General features: G+C 39.7%; 1 protein-coding gene across 2 annotated transcripts in view; it reads left to right on the plus strand.

Moving 5' to 3' along the window:
• Positions 1–22,712, plus strand: part of SCUBE1 (signal peptide, CUB domain and EGF like domain containing 1) — a 194,734-nt gene that overhangs the window by 23,184 nt on the left and 148,838 nt on the right. For both annotated transcript variants that reach the window (XM_032106283.1, XM_032106284.1), the window contains exon 3: positions 7,994–8,122. In XM_032106283.1, the coding sequence (XP_031962174.1) occupies positions 7,994–8,122 (129 nt within the window). The remainder of the gene's footprint in view (positions 1–7,993; positions 8,123–22,712) is intronic.

A 22,712-nucleotide genomic window follows, 5' to 3' on the forward strand; every position in this document is an offset into this window, starting at 1 on the left:
GGATCATTAATAGCTGTCTCTGCATTTTCTTTAAAATTAAAAGTTAATAATTGTGGTTAGGGAAAAAATGATGAAACAATAGTAAAAAATATTAAATTAAAAAACTGTAGAAAATTAAAAAGTCATATCTACAGGCAGTGCTAAATGCGATGACATCTCATCTGTCTTTCAGATGTATCCTAAATGCTTTTAAGCAAAATAGTTCTAAACATGAAACTGTTCACACTTTAAAAATGTGTGTGTTGTTTAACCAGCTGGACACACCTCTACACAGTTTGGGTTGTATTCCATTTCTCCCCCTTCTTTCAGGAAAGTACTTTAAGAAGATATAACATGATGTGTTTGGCTATCACAGAAGGAAAGGAAACAAAACTGCTACAGAGTACTTGGTCTTTTCTGGAAACTGGGTGAAATGGCTTCCAGAAAAACAGCACAATACCACAGATTGCATCCAAAACATGTCCACTAAGTTGGCATGGCCTTTTCGTTTTACTGCTGGTTTAATACTGGGAAATAGGGGCTTGTGACATTTTTGAAGGAAGCTGTAAAATTGAATTTTTTTTTCCTTTGTGGATGCACTAATGGGAAAAACATGGGAGAGGCAGTACCCATAGTGCAAAGGCTCTTGAGGGATTTACACTGAAAAAACCTCATGTTAAACAACGTATTGTACCTGTTCTTTTTCCTTCTCCACTGAGAAACATCCGGCTGCTCTTTTTGAGTTTACCCTGCTCCCAGCCTGCCCACCCTTGACCTTGCCTCTTAGAGAAGTCCTAATGGCTATCAAATTTTACAGTTTTCTTTGGCACAAGCGTCTTGAAAACATCATGGCAACTTAAAAGCTGTAAAAACTGCACTCATTGTTCCTCTGATTCATTAGATTGTAATATTTACAAGGTCACAGCATCTAAAGAATAAAGATGTTAACATTTATGAGTCAAAAAAATAAAGTATCACAGGAAGGACCAGATGTAACAAATAATTTGTTTTATAGAAAAAGTGATTTAACAAGCTTTTCGTGGAAAGACATTTTCAAAAATGGATTTTTCTCTGAAGGTGAAGGGGTTTTGTGGAGTCGAAATATTGAATGAGTCATGGTATGTCAATATTTTCTTCATAAAATTTGTGCTTGGAGTAAATGTTGAATTCTGGTACCACAAATCGCAGATGGAAATGGTATTTCATCAGGTCAGGTTGAGTGAAATTGAAAATCGATAACATTTTCCCACCCAATTCTTCATACATGGGTCAGGTTTTGCAAATTTTGAGAGTAGAGCTGAGCAGACTTCAAATGTGTGGAAATGTGCTGATGCTAAACTCTTTGTAAGAATCTAACATGTTTAGTATTGTTGCTTAGGGTGAGTGTTTCCCAGAGAGCTGAACTTCTGGCAAATTTCACCTGCACTTTACCAGAATGGTCTTTAACTACATTTGAGCTTTTATCCTGGCCTTTAGATATGGAAGTGGTTTCCTTCTTAGGAAAAGTGCAAGTTAGTATGGGAAATACGAATGCCTTAGGTTCAGGTTTTCCAGTGTGTGAGGCATATCTGCTGGAGGTATATTAAATGTAGACTCTGCCAAAGAATATATATAAATATATAAATATTCCCATGTAATTTTTACTTAATGGCTTTACAGTCTCAAACTCAGTCATTAAGAAGAATAGGATGCTGATCTGATTGTGATCCAGGACCAGAACTTGTTTGTAATCCTTGTCAGTGTGCATGTAGCTTCACTTCTGCCTGTTACCTTTAAAGTAGCAGTGACACTGCTATGCTGCTGTTTGCTCTGAGTTGGAAATGGGAACAAAAAATTTCAGTGCTGATCCTGTCTCACATCTCTCTCTACTGTGAATCCCAGAAAATACATCTTCCTGGCTTCACTAAGCAAGTGGCAAAAAAGCCTTGTGACTTTTGTAGGGTTGATGTTTCATCTCAGGCTATTTCACCTTTTTAAAGGTCGCTTTCTTTCACAGGCATCTGAGATCAAGCTTGCATAAAGCTATGCAATGAGGAAGACAGTTCTGCACTGTGAATCTGTTCTTAGTTGTGTAGGATTCAGAACCTAGGGGTAGGCCCTTTTTTCCTGTGTTTTTCTGTGGAAATTAGGTTAGTGCATTAACCCTAGGAAGAACAGTGACCAAAACTCAATAAGAAATCAATAAAATTTTTTGAAAGCTTTTAAGAGAGAAGCCATAAAAGTGAAAAATATTACCACATGGATATATGGGCTCCAGCATATTGCCATGTTTTTGTTGAATAATAGTTGTGGATGAGCAGGCAAGATGCTGCTGTTGCAGAACTGTAGGATGACATTTTTTAGCAGAAGACAACTGATAAAGGAGAATTTTTCATCTGGTATGCTTTGCCCTCTGTAGGGGCTAGCAGCATCCTCTCTTCAAGCAAGAAGGTAAAACACACTTTCCTGTCAAGTTTGTAAGGACAATGTTATTTACTGTCTCCATAGTGCCTTTTTTGGTAGTGTTTTGTTTAAAGCAATTAGATAAAGATTAATACCAAAATATTTTTTCTTTAGATACTGAAGAAATACATGGCTTTATCCATCAATATGTACTTACAAAGATTTTAATACTTCTTTTCCTAGCTATTTAATGGATCCAGCTTCTTTATGAGATATTCTCCATCGGTGTAATATACCTGCATGATCACTTTTGTTTGTGGTTCTCTAAATTAGAAGTTGATGTGGGCAGGCAGCTTTCTTTGGCTATTTATTTTGAAATGTCCAAGCACATAAATTACTCCTTTCAAAATCAATTGAAGTTTTTGTTTACTAAATTAGCTCCAGATCTTGCCCTTATATTGCTAGTCAAGAAATACTTTAAAATGGACACAGAATTTATTCAATCCTAGGCCTGTTTTGAACATCTTCTGTTGCATTGTGAGTGTTGGGATCTGTGGCCTTGACAGATGCCAAGATAAAATTTGTGTCAATGCACACTTTCCCATTTTCTATAGAAATCTGTGGAATTCAACACTAAACACTGAATTTGGCTCATTGACTTCCAGGCCTCAGTCATTCTTCCTTTTGCATGTTAATAGCCATAAGGCTTGTTGTGACAGTTTAGCTGTGACACTCATCCAAAATTCATCAACTCCATGCAGACATTTGCTTTGATGTCAGTAGCTGTGCCCATAATGATCTGTAGCTGTGCTGACAAAGTTTGTTGCATGTGTTGTAGTGATTTTTGGACATTCAGGAGCTTAATTAATTGCAACTGGTGCAATGAAGAGTAGGAATGAATTTTTCTGGAGGTAGACTTTTTACTTTCTTGGCATGAATTCTTTGCCACCTTCTAGGAAAGCTGATTACTGCTTGGAAAAGATGATTATCATGCAGTAAATTTCATGACACTGCTGAAAATGTTTAGACAAATTGGGAACCAGCCATTTTGCAGCTTCCTCACTGTTTTACAGTTTGGTTTGTCTTGTGGACATTAATTATTGCATGCTGATGTGTCTTCTCTGCTGAAACAGAAAGCTGCAATACTGTGATATGGGAAGCAGAAGAGTTTATTCTTGTTTTATTTTGAACATTTCATGGTTGTACTGTTGTGCTTCTGGAAGAGCTGCTTCTCTGCAGGGTGGCCTTGTGAGGCTTATGAGAGTTCCATCTCTTTGTGGCAGAATACAAAAATTAAACAAATACTGGGGGAGGGTCAGTTTCACCTCTAATAATGAAAGAAGAATCAACCACATTATGTTTAAGGGAAATACAAGTCCCATTAGACTAAAAAGAGTAAGGTCACTTAAAGAAGACAAATTCAAATTCTCTTCCTATGACTGAAATACGAGGACTGCAAATTGCAGCACGTCCCCATGGTAACTCATCCTCACATTTTCTCGGATACTTGTCTAAGGTTTTTTTTAAAAGTTCTTGGATGCTTGCATTGGATAATAACTGCAGTCTCGTAGAATGGGTGTTCTTTAAGTAACATCACTGCTCCTTGAGGAGGGCAGGAGCAGAGCATGGCTGTGTTCCCTAGGACTGTGCTCGAGGAGTTATTTCTAGACTGTAACAAAAAGATTCACCTCTGCTTTCCAGAAAGAATTGTGATGGAGTTCTCAAGCCTCTTTCACCTTGGTAAATAAATAGCTGAACCAGTACAGTTACTAGTACACCCAAATAAGCAAGTTTGTTTTAATCTCTTTTTTCCTGATCATTTTTTACTTGAAACAAGTAAACTCTTGAAACAAGCAGTGGATTTATGAGATTTTTCTGAACCAGTTCCAGGAAGAGAGGATCAAAATTATTTTGCCAGTGTCTGAGGATGTGTTTGCTTACTTCCAGCCTTGGGATTGGGAGTTGCTGTCTCTTTTGAATACACTAAGCTCAAACAGGTTCTTGGCAGACTGTGTCACTACTACAAATGGCCCTACACCTTATTAATCATTTTGGTGCATTTAGTTCTGAGACTCCCGTGATCCCTGCCATTGTAGTGCCACATGAAATTAATTTCTCTTGGAGCAGAAATACTGCAATACTCTTTTAAGGTGATTTCTTCACTAAACACCCCAAGAGTTCCCTGTCTGAACAGCTGGAATTCAAGGAATTGAAAATTATAAGTATTTTGCCAGTATAGATAAAACTTTAGGTTTCCCTTTGAGAAACCTTGCTAATTCATCAGTAGATGCACCTACATCCATTACAATTTCACAGTTGGATACCTACATTTATTTTTTTTCCTTTTGGTTCTGGTTTTTGTTATGGTAACTCCTTCATGATGAAAGACAACATTAAGTGACCCAAATGCTAAAAATGTTAAGGATAGTTGAGGCTACAAAATCAGTAGGGAAAGCTTAATTTCTCAGTCAGAGGTGTTTAGAGTGGAGATTTCTATTAACACCCAATTCTATCAATTACAGGAAAAAAATACTAGGATATGACCTAACCGAAAGGAAATGAACACAGACGACCCCTGCAAATTTTGAGTTTACAACAGACAAAATGAAGAGCAAGTCTGCAGGTTTTATGAGATTGAATGTACTCCTATTACTTTTACTCTATATGAAACTTACTAAGGAAGCTGTGAATTCTGGCATGTCAGATGTGACATTCTGTCCATAAATTATAGCTGTTCCACACTGAGGCATTCTTTAAAGAATGTCTTCCTCCAGGTATGAGAGAGGAGAAGATGGAGTGGTGGTCACATTGTTTGCGTTTCTCTTGGCAGCAGAAAGAGAGCTTCAAAAAGGTTCAGCCTTTGGAGTTTGCAGGCTTTGTGCATGTTTTTGTGAGGTTTTCTTTGGTTTTTTTGGTTTGGGGTTTTTGGTGGGGAGCAAGGGGCTGGAGTTTTTTTGGTGGTTTTTTTGGGGGTTATTTTTGGGAAGTGTTAAATTCACCAGTCTTAGCCCCTTGGTTTTTGCTAGCAATACTGCAGATAGAAATTCCAATCAGCCTGCTAGGTGAAGTTTTTAAATAGTAGTGTGAGTTTTGGAGGGGAAGAAACACCAAAACCCCCACAACATGGCTCTGAAAAGGAGTTAGAATGTTTTGTTCCACTTCTAGTTTAGTACAGCTATTGGGGTGCAAAAGGGAGAAATAATTTTCTAATCCTTTTGCAATATTAGTTGTGACTTGAACTCCTGAGAGAACAAGGTGGAAAGAATCCGTTTCTTTTGCTTTTTTTGTGGTTTCTGTATCTGTTGCATTGCCCTTTCTGTAACTTGAGTTTGTATTGCATCACCACTTTGTGCTGCTAATCACAGTACAGCTTTTTAGAAATAAGTATTATATAAGGGGCAGTCATTCGAAAGGCTTCACATTTCTTTGGTTTTTTTTTTTTTTTTGGCCTTTTGAGGGCTCTCCCACTGCTTATTTAAAAATAGTCCTGTTTGATTCATTGCTTGAAGAAAACGGGAATTAATTGATCAACCCTTGGCAGTCTGATGCTGAGAAACATAGCAGGTGATAACAGCTTCTTCTGAATTCCCTCTTCTCAAAAGACTCATTGCTGGAAAAAGTTGAGAACAAACCTTAAAATGAAGATGCCATTTTTTATGAGTGTCCTGAGGGGAACACCTGGCACGCCTGACACCTAAATCATGTTAGATGCTTTTTGAGTATTGACTTGGCCAGTTAAAACTTGGCATTACTGTAGAGCTCTATTTTTGTCCCTGTAGCCTGTAGAGAAGGCTAGATAGGAAGTTTCTGGGAATATTCATCAATGGTTGTGGAACCTGCAAATATCTGCTGAGTGGAAACCAGACTATAACATTTTGGGAATATGCTCCCAGGCACATGGGGCTGTGGCCTAATGAGAGCAGCTTCTCAGAGACTGCATTGCAGGTTGTTTGGAATGAGCACTTGACTTGCTGGTTCTTGTTTTCAGGAAGAATCACAGATGTCTCTTTGTGCTGTTGTACTGGACTCAGAAGGTAGGGCACAATCACAGGCTGTGCTGAGTGGGCACTGGCACAACTAATGGATGGAAATTGTTAGTAAAGAATGAGAAACTTCTGAAACAGGGCAGTGCTTTAAGGACTAGGAAATTTATCTTTAAGCAGCAGGTTGTATTTTTCTTTGGAAGATCCTTTCTCCAGCTTCTTATTTCAGGTATTGCTGTGGTGCCAAATGCTGAGTTACGAAATAACCAATTGGTTTTGCAGATAAAGCCAAATCTGTAATTCCATTTTTGAGCTGCTGAAGAGATTGTAGAAGGGGAATTTCAGAGCTGTTGGAGGCAGGTGGATGGAGAGTTGGAGAATTTAGAGTTTAAGGTAGATTTTTGGAAGAGGCCAACATGAGGGGAGGGCTTGCAACAGAATTTGGGAGAAGCCTGTCCCTGCTCTCACAGGTTGTGTGAGGAGGGACAAACCCAGCCATCCTCAATCCAATGGTCAGAAGTGCTGGAAGCACTGAGTGGCTGAGTCTGAGCTGGCTCTTAAGAGGAGCCTGTTTTTCCTCAAACCACTTTGCTTTCTTGGGATTGCATCTGGGTATGATACCAGGCAGCAAAAGCAGGAGGGGAAAAAAAAATGCAAGTCTGTGTGAACAAGAACCTAATTCAGAAATATGTCAATCACCTCTGCAATGGAAGGCACTTTTGAAATGTAATGCTGTGATAGCTCTGATATACCAACAGGTGGTTTTCTAAAAGGTTTGTCTGTTTATCATGTGCTGCCTAACTTAGGGAGAGTAGCTGTGGTTTTTGGTCTAGCACACCACAAATTTAGACCTGATACTTATCAAGCCATGAGGTTATCTTTAATTATTTATGCATTTTTAGTTGGTTGATGTGCACCACTGAATTATTCACAAGAGTGACTGTGATACTAATGTTCCATGTATAAGCCAAAATACAGTCTGTTAAAAGAAGAAAGTTTGCTTTCTCTAGAATGAGTGGAGAAGTGATTTATTTGTATGAGGGAGGGAAGATCATGACAGGATTGTTTGTAGTTGAAGCAGAATCCATCTCTCATCTTTTATGATCCTCTTTCAGATACAGACCAGTGTGAAAAACCCCAAACAACTCTATCATATCTTCTGAGAATAAAATACTGGAGTTCTTGTGTTTCTTGTTGTACATGGATTAATACAGAAAATTACAATTTATTTGTTATAAAAGGCATACTTTTGTCTCATGCCATATTAATAGCATGCTTCACATAGTTGTTACAGGTCAAAGGTTTCACTCATTCTCTGCTTGATTATTTTGAAGCCAGAAAATAAAAACTATATTTTAAATACAAAAAGTGTACCAAAATCAAGTGTTCATTTTTTATTTTTGACAACATATCATTGTTTACTGTGATGATACTCCAATTACTTTGTGAAGGAGTGTTCTGTACATTGGCTTGCTGCTTTTCAGAGACATATGACACTGCTATGTGTTGGATGAAGTTGCCAACATGAGCCTAAAAGAAATATTAGGGATATGCATATATTCAAAAAACATGCTCAGTTGGAGAAATTTTTCTGTTTTGTTAGAATTCTCTTTTTACAAAAGCTTCTTTTTCCTCCTCTTGTGTTTTAGATATCGATGAGTGTGAAAATGACTTCTACAATGGGGGTTGTGTCCACGAGTGTATCAACATTCCAGGCAACTACAGGTGTACATGCTATGATGGGTTCATGTTAGCCCATGATGGCCACAACTGTCTTGGTAAGTAGTGAATGCTGGCAAGAAACTCTCATTTCATGGCTGTGGCAAGTAGGCCTGGTCTGTTTTCTGCATTTTATCATCTGCCATGACTTCAGTAAAGACTTGATCCGGGTCACACTGAATAAATTCAAGCCTGTGTGTTGACTCCAGTGTGGTTTAGGTCAGATGGTTACAGCTGTCACTCTGAATCTCGGCATGCTCAAAGCAGTATGTCCATGTTTAATATTGCTGAGGAAAACCCTGACCCCCAAAGCCTGTGCTGGATGTTTGGGCTTCTTTTTTAAGAAAAGCAATCTGTTAAATAAATTAAATATACTGAGATATATTTTGTCTGTTTCTTCCAACTTTTGAAATCCCAGTATCTTTAGAGCTTGCCCTCCCCTTTTTTCCCTTTTCAGGCAATATGGTTTTAGGATATGGTGTATGAACATAAATTACAGAATGTTAGAAGTACAAGTAAGCGAGGAAGGAATACTTGGACATTGAAACAGGGCAGAAGAAACAGTAACCTGTAATAAGTGGAGGGACACTGTCCTCTGACTGTGCAAAGCCCAAAGTGCAGGATCTTCACTGCTTTAGCAGTCTGAGGATTTGGGGATCTGTATATTTGATTCATGGCCATTGCTCTGGTTTAAATAGCTTTGGTTTGTCCTAGAAGCTACAGAAGTAGGTGTTTTTGTTATGAAATTTCTTCACAGCAATTACCTAGAAATTAACCTAGATTGCTATGTCCAGTTTCCCATAGCTGCCTACTTGCTGGTCATTTTTTGTTAAATTCTAGTATTTAGACTATGTTTCTTGATGTTCCAAATAGAAATGCAATGACCGTGTTTTGGTACAGTCCTAAGTAAATTTCAAGGTGTCGTTTATAAAAAAGTGTGTAAAAGGGGTGTTTTTTCTGTGTCAGCAGCAGCTCTACTTTTGTAAAAACTGAGATACTTGCAGTGAAAGTCGAGAAATGAGGCAGTGGACTAGAAATACTGAAGTCCAGTATCACCAGTCTGCACTAACTGAAGCTAAGAAAGAACTAGAATTTCGGGGCAAGGATTTGATTAGCCTTTCAGTAGATGTATTTTGTACTGCATTTCTTTTCAAACAGAGCAATATTTGTTCAGATGGATTATATATCCTGACCATTGACAGGGGTTTGATTCAAACTTCCAAATTTCATTTGTTACAGAACAGACTAAATAGATTTATTTGCCTCAGCCTGATGATTAATGATTAATGGTGCAAGAGGTATTTCCTTTACAAAGAGCATCCAGACATTAATTTAAAAAATAAAATTCTATTTATTCTAATATTCATAAATTGTTACTGAAACAGGACACAAGCATAATCATATAGTTCAGCTATTTGGAATCAAATAACTGTGCATATGTGTTGTTTCAAACAGCTTACTAGTTTCAACTTTGTCCAGACAACTCCCATTATAGTAGGGAAAAAACCCTTTTGAACAATGAACAGCAAAAGGAGCCACCTGATCAAGGATGAGCCATTGAGGAGAGCTGTGGGATTTTTTTGGACCTACTGTCTATGTTTTTGCTCTCTGGCCATGAAATGTGGAGGCTAAGTCTACAGAGATAGTCACATTTCTAATTATATTTTCATTGATTTCTATTCAGCCACTTGGTTTTTTGTGGGTGGTTTTTGGTTTTTTTGGGTTTTTTTTTAATTTAAAAAAAAGGCCAACAATAATATAAACAGGTGACTACAGTGGGAATAATAGCAAAGAGCTCCCCTTCTCCCAATGTACAACCTTAGGACACTAAAAGAGGTCACAATTGTCTTTGTAATTTTGAGACCATGGATTGGTGTGGTTGTGTCTGCAACTAATGAATGATCCTTAGCATATCTTAATAAAATATCTGGTTTTACTTACAGGCACTGAAAAGGGAATCAAGGCACATTCCCTCTTCCTTCCTTCTTTAAAATTTGAATGAATTTAATGAGGACCAACATGTCTGGTTGTAAGGTTTTAGACTGAAGGTTTTAACTGTGTCAGTGACCATGCCAGTCTTGCTATGACTGCTTGTTGTGTACTGACTCAGATTTGGGACACCACTGCTAGAAAAGAGAGAACTTTTTTTTTTTTTTTTTAATGGTATTTTTCTGCCATTATTTGCACCCCACCTCATTATCAGTTGTACTGACTGTTGTGATGGCCTAGTTGTTTCCATTAGTAGAGTATCAGTTTTTGAAAAGGGCGACATTCTAATCCCTTACCTTCTTGACCAGCTTTATTTCCCTTCTCTTATGCTGCAATGAATGTGTAAATGCAGTTGGGCTGATTTAAGAGGCTGCAATGAGGCCTCAAATTAAAAAAAAAAAACAACCTGTATTTGCAAGATTTAAATTAGCATTTCTAGAACATTTTGGAAACTGGTTTGCTTATTCTAAAGACTTTCTTTTTCACCATGATGAAATTAGGCATTGAAAGGAATTAAAGTTTTGATGAGTCCACTGGTTTCCATCTGTTCTTGCTTTTTGAGAAACCACTTATTTTTCATGGATTTTATGGAGACAAAGAATGCTTCACAATTTCACCTTTCAATGCAGTCTTGTAATGAACAAGATTGCATCAGAATTTCTGCATATCTTGTTCGACATCAGGATTTCTACATATCTTGCTTGACTGAGGTCTCTGCAAAATCTTAAGCCATCTCTTCTTGACAGGGTTTACATTCCTTTATAAATCTTCACTGAATGTCTTTCTAGTAACATCAGTACAGCAAGATGATTAAAATCTTCTTTATAAATAGCAAACTTGGAGTTTTCAGTTACAGCAGATGCTGTGGACAAGTTAGTGTTCCTTCCTTCCTTCTTCCTTCCTTCCTTCCTGTAACTCAGCTTGCTTCCTAGTTCATGTTTTTGTTGAGGAGTTTCTCAAATATAACATGAAATGACTCCACACAGGATTCAAATATGATGATATCCTTGTCTAGCTAGAAATAAAATTTTTTTGCACTCCCCTGAAATAGCAGTAGTTTTTTCTCAAAAATTGCTCTAAATTCTGCTCAGTGGATGCAAGACTAGTATTTGGTCTCATACAACAGGTTTGAAATACAGTTTCCCTTCTTGTGCATGAAACACCAGTCTGGGGGTTTTATAATGCTCATCTTTTCTGATATAAATACAAATAGCTATGACCTGCTCTCATCTCTCCATTTTGTGTGTTGGTTGGGGTTTTTTTTCATATTTTCTTTCTCCTTAGGTCTGATTTGGGATTGTCACTTTTTTAATAGGGAATAAGCATTGCTTTTTTGCATAAGCACTTCTTGCTGCCGGGCTGCACACATCCTGACTCTTCCTTTTTCTAAAGATTAGGATAGGTTCCATGAAGTCCTCTGCTTTTCATGTGTTCTGTCATTTGTAAGCATACTAAAGATGGTTGCAAACTGTTCTTAGAAAGTATCAAAAAAAAATGCAAAGCAGCATGGACAAAAAAAATGTATTCAGAGACATACTTATTTATAGGTTTTTCTGTGGTATTAATTGCTGTAGGAACATATATGAATACCTTGTAAATACTAATAAATTTGTCCTCAGAAATTCCTGTAAGGAAAAGAGATCTAATTTCCATTGTTTTATAGATTAGTAACTAGGGCAAACAGATTAAGTTGCTTCTCAGTCTTCACACAAGGTATCTCGATGTCTGCACCATAAGCAAGAATAGAATCCTTACCCTTCTGCATCCCTGCTTTTATTGCAAATAGTCTGTGTAGCCTTGGTTTCTCTTACAGAAAAATAGCAATTACTAAATTTGGACATCTGTAATATGATATCTCAATCGATTCTTTTGTATGTCAGACCTCCTGAAGATGACTATAGAAGTAGGTTTTGATGATTCTGGATAGTTTGTGGTACTTCAGCAGTTAATTCTTTGTCTGACTGAGAAGAATCCTGGGAAGCAGAGGGAAATTCTGGTTAGAAATCAGGGCAGAAATGCAATTCCTAGTGTGCATGATAGGTTCCATGGAACTCTCTGCAGGAGCTGAGCAGACACAAGTGTGGCAGACACAAGCACAGTGTCAGCTGTGAATTGAATAGCAAAGTCCTAGCTATGCCCACAACCTTGAAGGTGTGCTTGGGGCAGAAGGCCTGATTTTCCAGCCTGAATAATGGAAATTAGCTTCTTATTTGTCTGTTCTCAGATGGTACTTTGCATCTCTCGACAGAGTGACAAAATCACATGGAAACCCCTGTGGGAAAGGAGAGGTGGCACTTTCCCCAGAGCAGCTGAACCTGCTCCAGGAGTGGTATTGATTTGCCAGCTCTGGTAGGTGGAGCAAAGCAGCGCTTCCAGCTGGGTATTTGGGAGCCTGCAGCTAAAGGAGGAACTTCAGAGACAATCAAGAAGCTGTGGAGGCACAGGCCTTGAGGTGCCTGTTATAAAATAGACCTTGGAATCTCAAATCAGTATAAAAGCTCATGTTTGAAGTCACATAATTTTGTTTCATCTAAGGTCTGAGGTTAAGATCTAAACCCAAGTGCCTGTTTTGCAGTGCTCTTTTAAAATCTCTTGGCTTATTCTAAGAGAGAAGAGGTTTAACCCCGGCATGTAGGCTTAATTCGTGGCTGGGTGGTAGTAATCTGTAATCTGATTCAGATGACAAAACTAACATTGGCATATGCACAGAATCACTGAATCATTTAGGTTGGGAAGGACCTCCAAGATCATTGAGTTTAACCTTTAGATTATTGAGTCCAACTTTTAAATGTATGTATATCACATCATATCATATCATAGCATAGCATTCAGTCATCTTTCAGTAAATGTTCCAGTGTTCTATGCTTTTGGGTTTTTTTTCAAAATAAACCCAAACCCATTAGAAATCAAAATCTACCTGTTCCTAGCCTGCTGTTCAAATGTACACACTGGGAGTTGGGATTGTGGCCTAATCTGACTGTCAACATGAAGTGGGAGGACAGTTGCAAATGTGTGAGAAATCATTCCTAAAGCTACCAGATGTATCTTGTCCAGAAGTGTCACATAACTCAGGATTGCATCAGCACTGGTATGATTAAAGGGACCAGTGTCTTCCTTTTAATTTAGCTGTATTTTTCTTCTTATCTCAACAGCTGTGCACAATTGTTGCTTGCTTAAACTCCAGGAAAATGCTGGTATTCCTAATGTTTGTTTTTCCTTATGTTTCCTGACAGTTCAAATAGATTTTTTTTTTTTTTTAAATGCAAACATTTTTAATATAAAACTAAACAGCTTTTGGAAAGTTGTTTTTAGTTTCATAAAAACAAATATTTTAAAGAGGAGCTGAAAAACGGTTCATTTCCTTGGCCATCTTCCAGTTTTCCTTCCCCTTCTTTCCTAGTTCCAGAAGACTATTAGGTGAGCTGACAGTTAAGTGTTGTCCTTCTCTAGCACATTAACAAGGCCTCTAATAATATTATCAGTCATAAACTCTCTTCCAGATTTTGCTTCTTAGTAGTTCCAAGCTCCTTGGCAGATGGAGGAAGGTTGAATCCACCCAATAGCCTTCTTTTTATAACTCTTCATTTTTTATGAAAACAAATGTAAAATTATGGTATTTTGTCAAGAAGGTTAATAATCTAAATCTTGAAGTTCTTACTTATTTCCAGATTTGTACTTGAACAGAATTTTGGGACTTGGCAGGTGGTTTATGCCTTAAAAGAAGCAGGCCAGACCCCAAATCAGATCTCAGTGGTTGAGTAGCAAGGGGCTGTTCTGACTGTGAGGGGTCCAGGCCACAAGATGGGAATGGGAATGTATAATATATATATATTTATAGACAAGATGAGAATTGTCAAAATGCAACGTTTAACAACAGATGTATCTGTGTGTTTTAAACCCTTGTGAGCTCTGAATTCCTGCAAAAGATGACAGGCAGTGATCAGGTCCTTAGGGAGTAGTAAGAACCTTGAGCAGTGGGGAGCCTCTGGTATTTAGCTACCGAACCTTCCCAAGACAAGCTGCAGTGAGTGTGTTCACACAAATCCATGCTGCAAATTGCGCAGCAGACTGCCTTTTAGTGACAAATGTGTTCTTGCAGAATAAAAACATTTTTTGAAGTTCTTTGGTTTTCAGATGCAAGCCTAAGTGACAAAGAAAGTTGTTTTCTGATATATTTCTTCAGCGAACTGATTTTTACCATATTCCTTGGTTTTAGATATTTTATCAGTCTTGTTTGGTCTGTACATTAGGTTAATAAGAACAGCTGTGATTCATCACAACAGTTTAAAGTATTCAGTCTTCGTGGTACAGTAGCATGAATCAGATTTTAGAACATGTATTGCTATTCTGCAGTTTGTGCTGACTGATGACTAGGTGCTGAGAAAATATGGATAGCTAGGGTGCAAATGTTCTGGAGACAATTCTGTATTAGATGTTTACATGCAACTTCTATATATATGTGTTTGCTTTTGTTACTTGGCTGCCTGCATCTTGTGAAAGTCTCCATGGTGCCAAGTGGTAGCAGGCAGTCAGAGAACTCAATTAAGTCTCTCCCTTTCAAGATGGGATTATGGTATCTTAGTTCTGATGATCTTCCAAAATCCATAAAAGTCTGGAATTCTCTTTGTGATTAATGGAAAGGTCTTTGGTATCCAGCCCTCTCTGAAGCTAGGACCTGAACACACTGCTTTCCTTATCTTGCTTTTTCTGTTTCTGTATAAAGTTTCCCCCTTTAAAAGTACTCTAATGTTTGGTCACCCCACATTAATCTTTGGAGTTCAAATGGGATATAACTTTCTTTACATGTTAATTTGCCATAAGTTTGCTTTCTTAAGCCAATGTGATCTGAGAAGTACCAAAACAAGTGAGAGTATAAATCAGCATAGACCAAAGGTTTTTGTTAGGTATGGGGAAATAATCAAAAGTGTAGAATAAATCTTGGTGGCTGTCAGCTATGAAGTTAGATTCTCAGACTGTCATAATAAATTAGGAAACTGGGAGCTGTGTGACAGCAGCATCAATCTCAGTCTCTTGTTTCTGCAAGTCTTCTTGTTGTCTGAGCCTTTTTCTTTTTTTTTTTCCAAGTACTTACTCCCTGGAGGAGGTAATCAATCACAGGAAAGATTTCTCTACATTGAACACTCAGGAAAGTAAAGAATGAGCAGCTTAGAGTGTGAAGTTAAGATATATATAAGTTAAATCCCATATGGATGCTCTTAGTTGGTCTGATATGGCTGTAGATAGTGTCGTGGTTCAACAAGCTCAGATATCCTGCATCCTTACTGCTTTACCTGATTTGTGTTAGTTTTGTATCTTTTCTTAATTCATCTTAACTTTCTCATAATAGCAAATTTCTGAGCCAGTGTGGCCGATATCAATGTATACCTTAAGGGAAAAACTATAAAATACATTGAATTTATCAAAGCTTTGGGAGCTGCATCATGTTTAGCAACCTTACTTAAACCCAAGGGAGAATGTGTGTTTCACCTGAGGGTGCAGGGTTTCAGCCTATAATGAGGTGTGTTAGTGTGTATGGCCTTCAAGCCCTCCCTAATGCAATGGTGCTTTTTTCAGTCCTAGAAATTACACAGATCCAGTTGAAACACTGAATTCATTTGGATTACAAAAGACATCAGACAAGAAGTCATCTGATCTTCTGATTTCAAGGAGAGTCACTGTCGAGCTATGCTTAGAATGCAGTGTGATTTATAATAAACAATATGATTTATACAGTGAAAGAAACAGCCATCACGAAGAATATCTGCTACATAGTGCTGACCTGTATTAGAAAATGAAACCTAACTCTTTTCCAGTAAGGAATTGAGTCCTAGATGAAAGTTGGTGGTGAATTTCCTTGTTAAGTAGATTTAGGTCTCAGCTTTCCATAGTTGCCCTGCCTTTGCTGTCTAATACTCTCCATGAATTTCTGCATCTTTACATTATTCTTTTGACTTCAGTGTACAATGTACAAACTTGAATCAAACTACAAGACCAAGGTAGAGGTTGTTTTTACTGCTTTCATTACCTTCTGCAAACTTCAGTTCCTTTTCAAGCATCTCAAAAATATTCCCTGTGTACATGTTCCTTACTAGAGTTGGATCAGAGCATAAGACATAATTTTGCATAAAAGAGAGCAGAAGGGGACATGGCAGGATATTTTAGTATGAATTTTTTGATGACTGTAGCTAGCATCAAATAATAATATTAATTACTCATTAAAAAGTCACTGGACATACTTTACAAGTATGATAGCTTAGAGAAATTTGGAATGCTTGGGATTAAAGCAAAATTATTATTAAGAGGCCTTATGAGATATGGAAAGAAAATTATTAGAAACAATTCACTCAAGTCTTCAAAAAGGGTGAGAAGGAGGACCCAGGAAACTACAGACCAGTCAGCCTCACCATCCCTGGAAAGGCAATGGAACCGCTTATCCTGGATGTTACCTCTGAGCATGTGGAGGAAAAGAATCATAAAATCACAAAATGGTTTGGGTTGGAAGGGACCTTAAAGATCATCAAGTCCCACCCCGTGCCATGGGCAGGGACACCTTCCACTATCCCAGCTTGCTCAGAGCCCCATCCAACCTGGCCTTGGACACTTCTAGGGGTGGGGCAGCCACAGCTTCTCTGGGCAACCTGTGCCAGGGCCTCAGCACCCTCACAGGGAAGAATTTCTTCATAGTGACAAATGTAAATCTACCCTCCTTTAGCTTAAAGCAATTTTCCCTTCTCCTATCACTCCATGCACTTGTAAAATGCTCCTCTCTGGCTTTCTTGTAGCCCCACTTCGACTACTGAAAGCCCACAATAAGGTCTTCCTGGACCCCTCTGTTCTCCAGGCATGACAATCCCAGTTCCCTCAGCCTTTCCTCCCAGCAGAGCTGCTCCATCCCTCTGCTCCCCTTGGTGTCCCTGCTCTGGACTGGCTCCAGCAGCTCCCTGTCCTTCCTGTGCTGGGATCCCAGGGCTGGATGCAGCCCTGCAGGGGGGTCTCAGCAGAGTGGGGCAGAGGGGCAGAATCCCCCCTCCCCTGCTGCCCACGCTGGGGCTCAGCCCAGCACGGGGGGGGTTCTGGGTTGGGGTATGTTGAGCTCTCACGCACAGCACCCCCAAGTCCTCCTGCCAGGGCTGCTCCATCTGCTCATCCCCACCTGGATTGAACCCAGGGGTTCCCCCGACCCAGGTGCAGCACCAGCACTTGCTCTTGTTAAACCTTATGAGATTCCCATGGGCCACTGCCCGAGCTTGTCCAGGTCCCTCTGGATTGTCACTGCACCCTCAGCCTGGTGTCATCTGCAGACCTGCTGAGGGTGCCCTCGATCCCTTTGTTTATGTCATGGATTCACCAAGGGGAAATCACACTTGACCAGTTGGATAGCCTTCTGTGATGGAATGACTGGCTGGGTGGATGAGGGGAGAGCAGTGGATGTTCTCTGCCTTGACTTCACACACTGTCTCCCACAACATCCTCGTGGCTGAGCTTGGGGAGTGCAGGTTGGCTGAGTGGGCAGTGAGGCGCATTGAGAAGTGACTGAACAGCAGAGCACTGCAGGGTCTGGCTGTAGGCCTGTAGCCAGTGGTGCTCCCAGGGGTCAGTACTGGCCCCAGTATTGTTGCTCTTACTCATCAGGCCCTGAGTGAAGGGGCAGAGCACATTTGCTGTGATCAAAAACAGTAAGGAGTGTCCTGGCACACCAGAAGGTGCTACCATTCTGTGAGACCCAGACAGGCTGGGGAGCTGGGCAGAGAAGAACCCAACAAAGTTCAAGAAACAGGGTCCTGCGCCTGGGCAGGAACAACCCTGGGCACCAGGACAGGCTGGGGTGATCTGCTAGAGAGCAGCTCTGAGAAGGACCCGAGGGTCCTGGTGGACAGTGAGCTGTACCCAAGCCAGCAGTGCCCTGAGGGCAAGGAGGCCAATGGAATCCTGGGGTGCATTGGGAAGACCATTGCCAGCAGGTCAGGGAGGGATCCTGCCCCCTCTCCTCAGCCCTGTGGGGGCACATCTGTAGTGCTGTGTCCAGCTCTGGGCTCCTCAGGACAGGAGGGACATAGAGGTCCTGGAGCAGGGCCAGCAAAGGGCTGTATAGATGATGAGGGGACTGGAGCATCTGTCCTGTGAGGAACCAAATGGGTTCTGTGAAAGGCTGAGGGACCAAGGCTTGGTCAGCCTGGGGAAGACATGACTGAGAGGGGATCTTATAAATGTGTACAAATATTGTCAGGGACAAGGGGCACAAACTGAAACACAGGAAGTCTCCATCTGAATATAAGGAAAAAGTTCTTTACTGTGAAGGTGACAGATCACTGTAACTGGCTTCCTAGAGAGGCTGTGGAGTCTCCTTCTCTGGAGAGATTCAAAACCTACCTGGACACAATCCTGTGCAACCTTCTCCAGGTGCCCCTGCTTCAGCCAAGGGTATTGGGCTAGATGATCTCCAGGGGTTCCTGCCAACCCTGTCTGTTCTGTGTTTCTGTAATTAAAATATACTTTGTTAAATAAATAAGACTCCATATTGTGCCATAGGATGGAGCAGAAGTGTTTGAAAAAGTTGAGAAACTTTATTTGATTATTTGTGTTGTTTTGAAGGCATAATTAAGAAACTGCTTCTGAAATTAATCAGAAACTCTGTAAAAATTACTAGTATGGCAGCAGTGAAAGGGTTCTGGACCTGACTAAGGATTTTGGGGGATGGGATTTTTAGCATGTGGCCAATTGTGTAAGGCTAGTTAGATAAGATGCTAAGCACTCTGGTCCCAGTTAATCAAAACTTCTATGTGCACAACAGATATGAGTCATGACATCTGCTGCCTGTGCAACTGCAGTGGTTTCTTTAACAGGCCTGAGAGTGGCTATATGTCACCAAGTTTTGTTCAGTACTTACAAAAAAACTCTGAAACTCCCTGTATGAACATGTTAGGGGAGTCTAAAAGACTTGGTTTTACTCACTTCAAAAATAACTTGAAGAACTCCTCCAAACTGTAAAACCGGAGTGGACCACAGGCTCAGGCTGTCAATGACTGCACATTGAAAGAATGTGAATACTCATTCTTGTGCTCTGAAATGACATGACTACCCCAGGCATGGACTGAGTTTTGCTTTGAGTGGGTTCCAGCAAGTGTCCACTTCATCATTTCACACAGGCTACGTGTCTGAGTGGGACCTCAGCCTTAGGGCTTTCAAGTTGCAGAATTTGTCAGTAGATGGTCAGTCCACTTGTCTTAACATGTAAATAGTTTTCCCTCTGATTTAAGGTTCTGTACAACCAACACTGGATATCTCAGAGTAAAAGGTAAGAAGGCTTTCAGTGAAATAAATTGCCCACAGAAAGCTCTGCACCATTCCTGTAATTTATAGATCAATTTATGTGCAAGAATCTACTGGATTGGGTCCAGCAGAGATCTGTGGAGGTGAACAGGGGACTAGAACATCTCTTGTATGAGGAGAGGCTAAGGGAGCTGGGCCTATTCAGCCTGGAGAAGGGAAGATCAAGAGAGGATCTTATCAATGTCTGTCAGTTCTGCATAGAGGGTGTCCTGATAAGAGATCGGAGCCAGGTTCTTCTCAGTGGTGCCAAAAAGTAGGACAAGAGGCAAAGGGCAGAAACTGGAACACAGAAAGTGTTCCATGAGCAACATGAGGAGAAGCTTTTTACTGTGCAGGCAACTGAGCGCTGGAAGCGCAGAGAGGGTGTGGAGTCTGCTTCCCTGGAGACCCTCAAAAGCCATGTGGACACAATCCTGAGTAATATGCTCTAGGATGACCCTTCCTGAGCAGAGGTGTTGGATGATCTTCAGTGTACTCTTGAGTAAGAATTCTTAGGTTTTTTTCTTAAAAAATTGCACACTGTTATATAGCTGTTAGAGAAATCCATTTATGTGTTCCCAAGTCCCGGTGAGAAGAATATACAGCTCTGGTGAATTTTACAGGGAAGGTGGAGTTTTAAGGTGGTTGTTTGTTTTGATTTATTTTGGGTTCTTCGTTTGTGTTGGCTTTATACTACCAAGCCAGCTCCAAACTTACTAATTTCATTCCTTCTCTACACAAATATGATGTTCCTGAAGTCAGGTTTTTTGACTGCTGTTGCTTTTCATTGGTAATTCCCAGCTCAGGGCAATGCTGGTCTCTCTTTATAAGAGGTGAATGTGGCTGATGTGTCCATCTGTTGAGTTGCTTAGCACTAACACAACTTACTGCAGCTTACATATTCTAATGGATGGCTGCTGCTTAGCTGGTGCGCAGGTGTCCAACTGTTTTCTTAAAACCAGGTAGTCCAAAAACCCCAACCAACCAGTCCAGCTTTGTACTGTGTGATCCAGCACAACTGGCTTGTGTTGCCATTTCATATTAAAAAAAAAAAAAATTACTCTTTTCTGTAAGATCTTTATGTTTCAGGTATTTATGTCAGAGAATTCAGAGAAAATATTTGTTCTAAATACTAGGATTTGTGTTGCTCATGTTTAGGAGAGTGGAAATGCTGAACTCATTTCCCAGGTGACAAAAATGCCCATTTGCCCAAACATTTTGTGCCAAATGAAGCATTCATTCTCTGAAACTATTCAGAAACTGAGGCCGTGTTTATAAAACACTTTTCACCAAAAATGGAGATACTTTCAGGAAAATGTAATTGTTTTGATATGACCTACAGGAACAATTTCAGCACTTACACAACATTTTCAGCACTTTCCTGTTCCCTAAAAGTTTAATGAGTAAATATGTGTCTGACTAAGATAAATTGCCTGAATAAGCCAATATTTTTCAACTCCTGCCATAGTTCTCATTTCACTGTATTGAAAGTTGTGCTTGAGACTCTCCCATTACTTCCACTTTTCATGGACCTCAGGTATTATCCATATAGAGAGTGAGAATGACTTCATAGCCCACTGGATGCTGCAGTGCTTAGGGTAAAATCACTCATCTGAATCTAGAGAGGCCCCTAACTGTGTTACTTATAGATACCAATGAAAATCATTAATCTAGTCATTTTCTGGGCTTTTATTACCAGAGCTCAGGAACACCATGCTTCATGTGTATAGACCTGGAAAATATTACCAACTTGGGATAGAGATACTGTCTCATTTTTCATGTCAAGTTTCGTGGTTTGTTTGACCCACAGCAAAATCTTTTTTTCATTATTGAAACAATAATAACAATAATAACAATACAACAACAACAACAAAAAGCAGTTTCGAGTTAACCCAAACATCATTTTTCCAATCTTGGTAGGGTCTATAAGTAAATGTACAAGCAAGCAGGTATAAGCAGTAGTTATCCTGGAAGAAGGATAGTTCAGTTCAGCCTGCAGCAGCTAATGATGCTGAGGGACCAGACAAAGTAAGGGGCATTATGATAATAGACTAAACCATTTACTTCACTTATGTCAGATTTTTCCTTCAGTTGATCTGGACTGCTGCTTGTTGGTATCTGTAGTTAGCTTCCCTCCACTAGTTTATGGAGTACTGTTAGTCCAGCATTTGCCACTTGGAGTGCCTACATATAAATAGATGTCAGTGGGAACTGCAAGCTTACACTAATGAGGCTGTGGTTGTCTGTGCCTCACAGAAAAAGCTTCATGCCAAGCTGGAGGCTGCTGGCATTTGCTAGACAGTGGCACAGATGAAGAAAGGCATGATCAAATTCACACAAAATTGTTTTAAAACCTTAATCAAAAGAGTGGATAATATGAATAAATAATTGAGCAGGAGCTTTGTTGTGTTTAGGTTCTGTTGTCAAGAGGCCACCTGTGGAAGGATAGAAGCTACAACTAAGAAGTCACATTCACAGATTTGGATGTTTGTTTTGGAAATGCTAAAAGCTGTGGAAAGGGTTTTGGTGTCTTAAGAGGACAGAGAGTGGTGCCCAGTAACAAGTGACATCGAGAGACTTGAACTTGATGCAACATCCACTCAATATCCATGGGGCTGATACCTTCAGCTCAGCAAATGGGTAGAAATCACATATAGCAAACTGTAGAGTTACATGCATGTTTCCTAGGCTGTACAGAGCAAAGCAGTCTTTTGCAGCTGCATTTATGCTGTGTTTGAGTACTGTGAAATTTAAGGCGTTCCACTGTGTGTCACAAAATAGCTACAGAAAAGATTTGAAGCATCCTTTTCAAGTTGTGCACATCTATAGCTGTGCAGGCAAACAAGAAGCCCAGTCAGTGGGTCCTGAGGGGATAGGTGACTGTAGCCCATTAAAACACTGAATTCTCCAGGACAGATCACAGCCATCACTTTAAGTGTTGTATCTTTGTACATAAGAAAAGAGTGGTTCTAGGGATCAATTAATTAATCAATCATTTTAGAATGATTTTAGTATTCATCACCCAGAGGCATTCTTGTGGTTGCTTCTTTATGTTTCCCTTCTGTAAAATGTGCTATATTTTCCAGGGAAAGGCAGTTTTTCACACATTTTGTTGGTTTGGGGTTTTTCTTTTATGTCTAGTTCAGTAAACACAGACTATGTAGGATTCATCTTCTGCAAGTGGATCTTCTCTCAGCAAGGGCTCTAGTGAATACTTTTGCAGCTGTGGGAGTGAAGGAAGCATTGAAATCAAGGCCGTGGTGCTCTTTCTCCTTTTCTTCACCAGATTTTTCAGTTTCTGAAAGAAGGGGACAAAAAGTAGAATCTATCTTCATGTGCAAATAATAGAAA

The sequence above is a fragment of the Corvus moneduloides genome, chromosome 4, assembly GCF_009650955.1.
Source record: "Corvus moneduloides isolate bCorMon1 chromosome 4, bCorMon1.pri, whole genome shotgun sequence".
In the NCBI taxonomy this organism is placed as follows: Eukaryota; Metazoa; Chordata; class Aves; order Passeriformes; family Corvidae; genus Corvus; species Corvus moneduloides.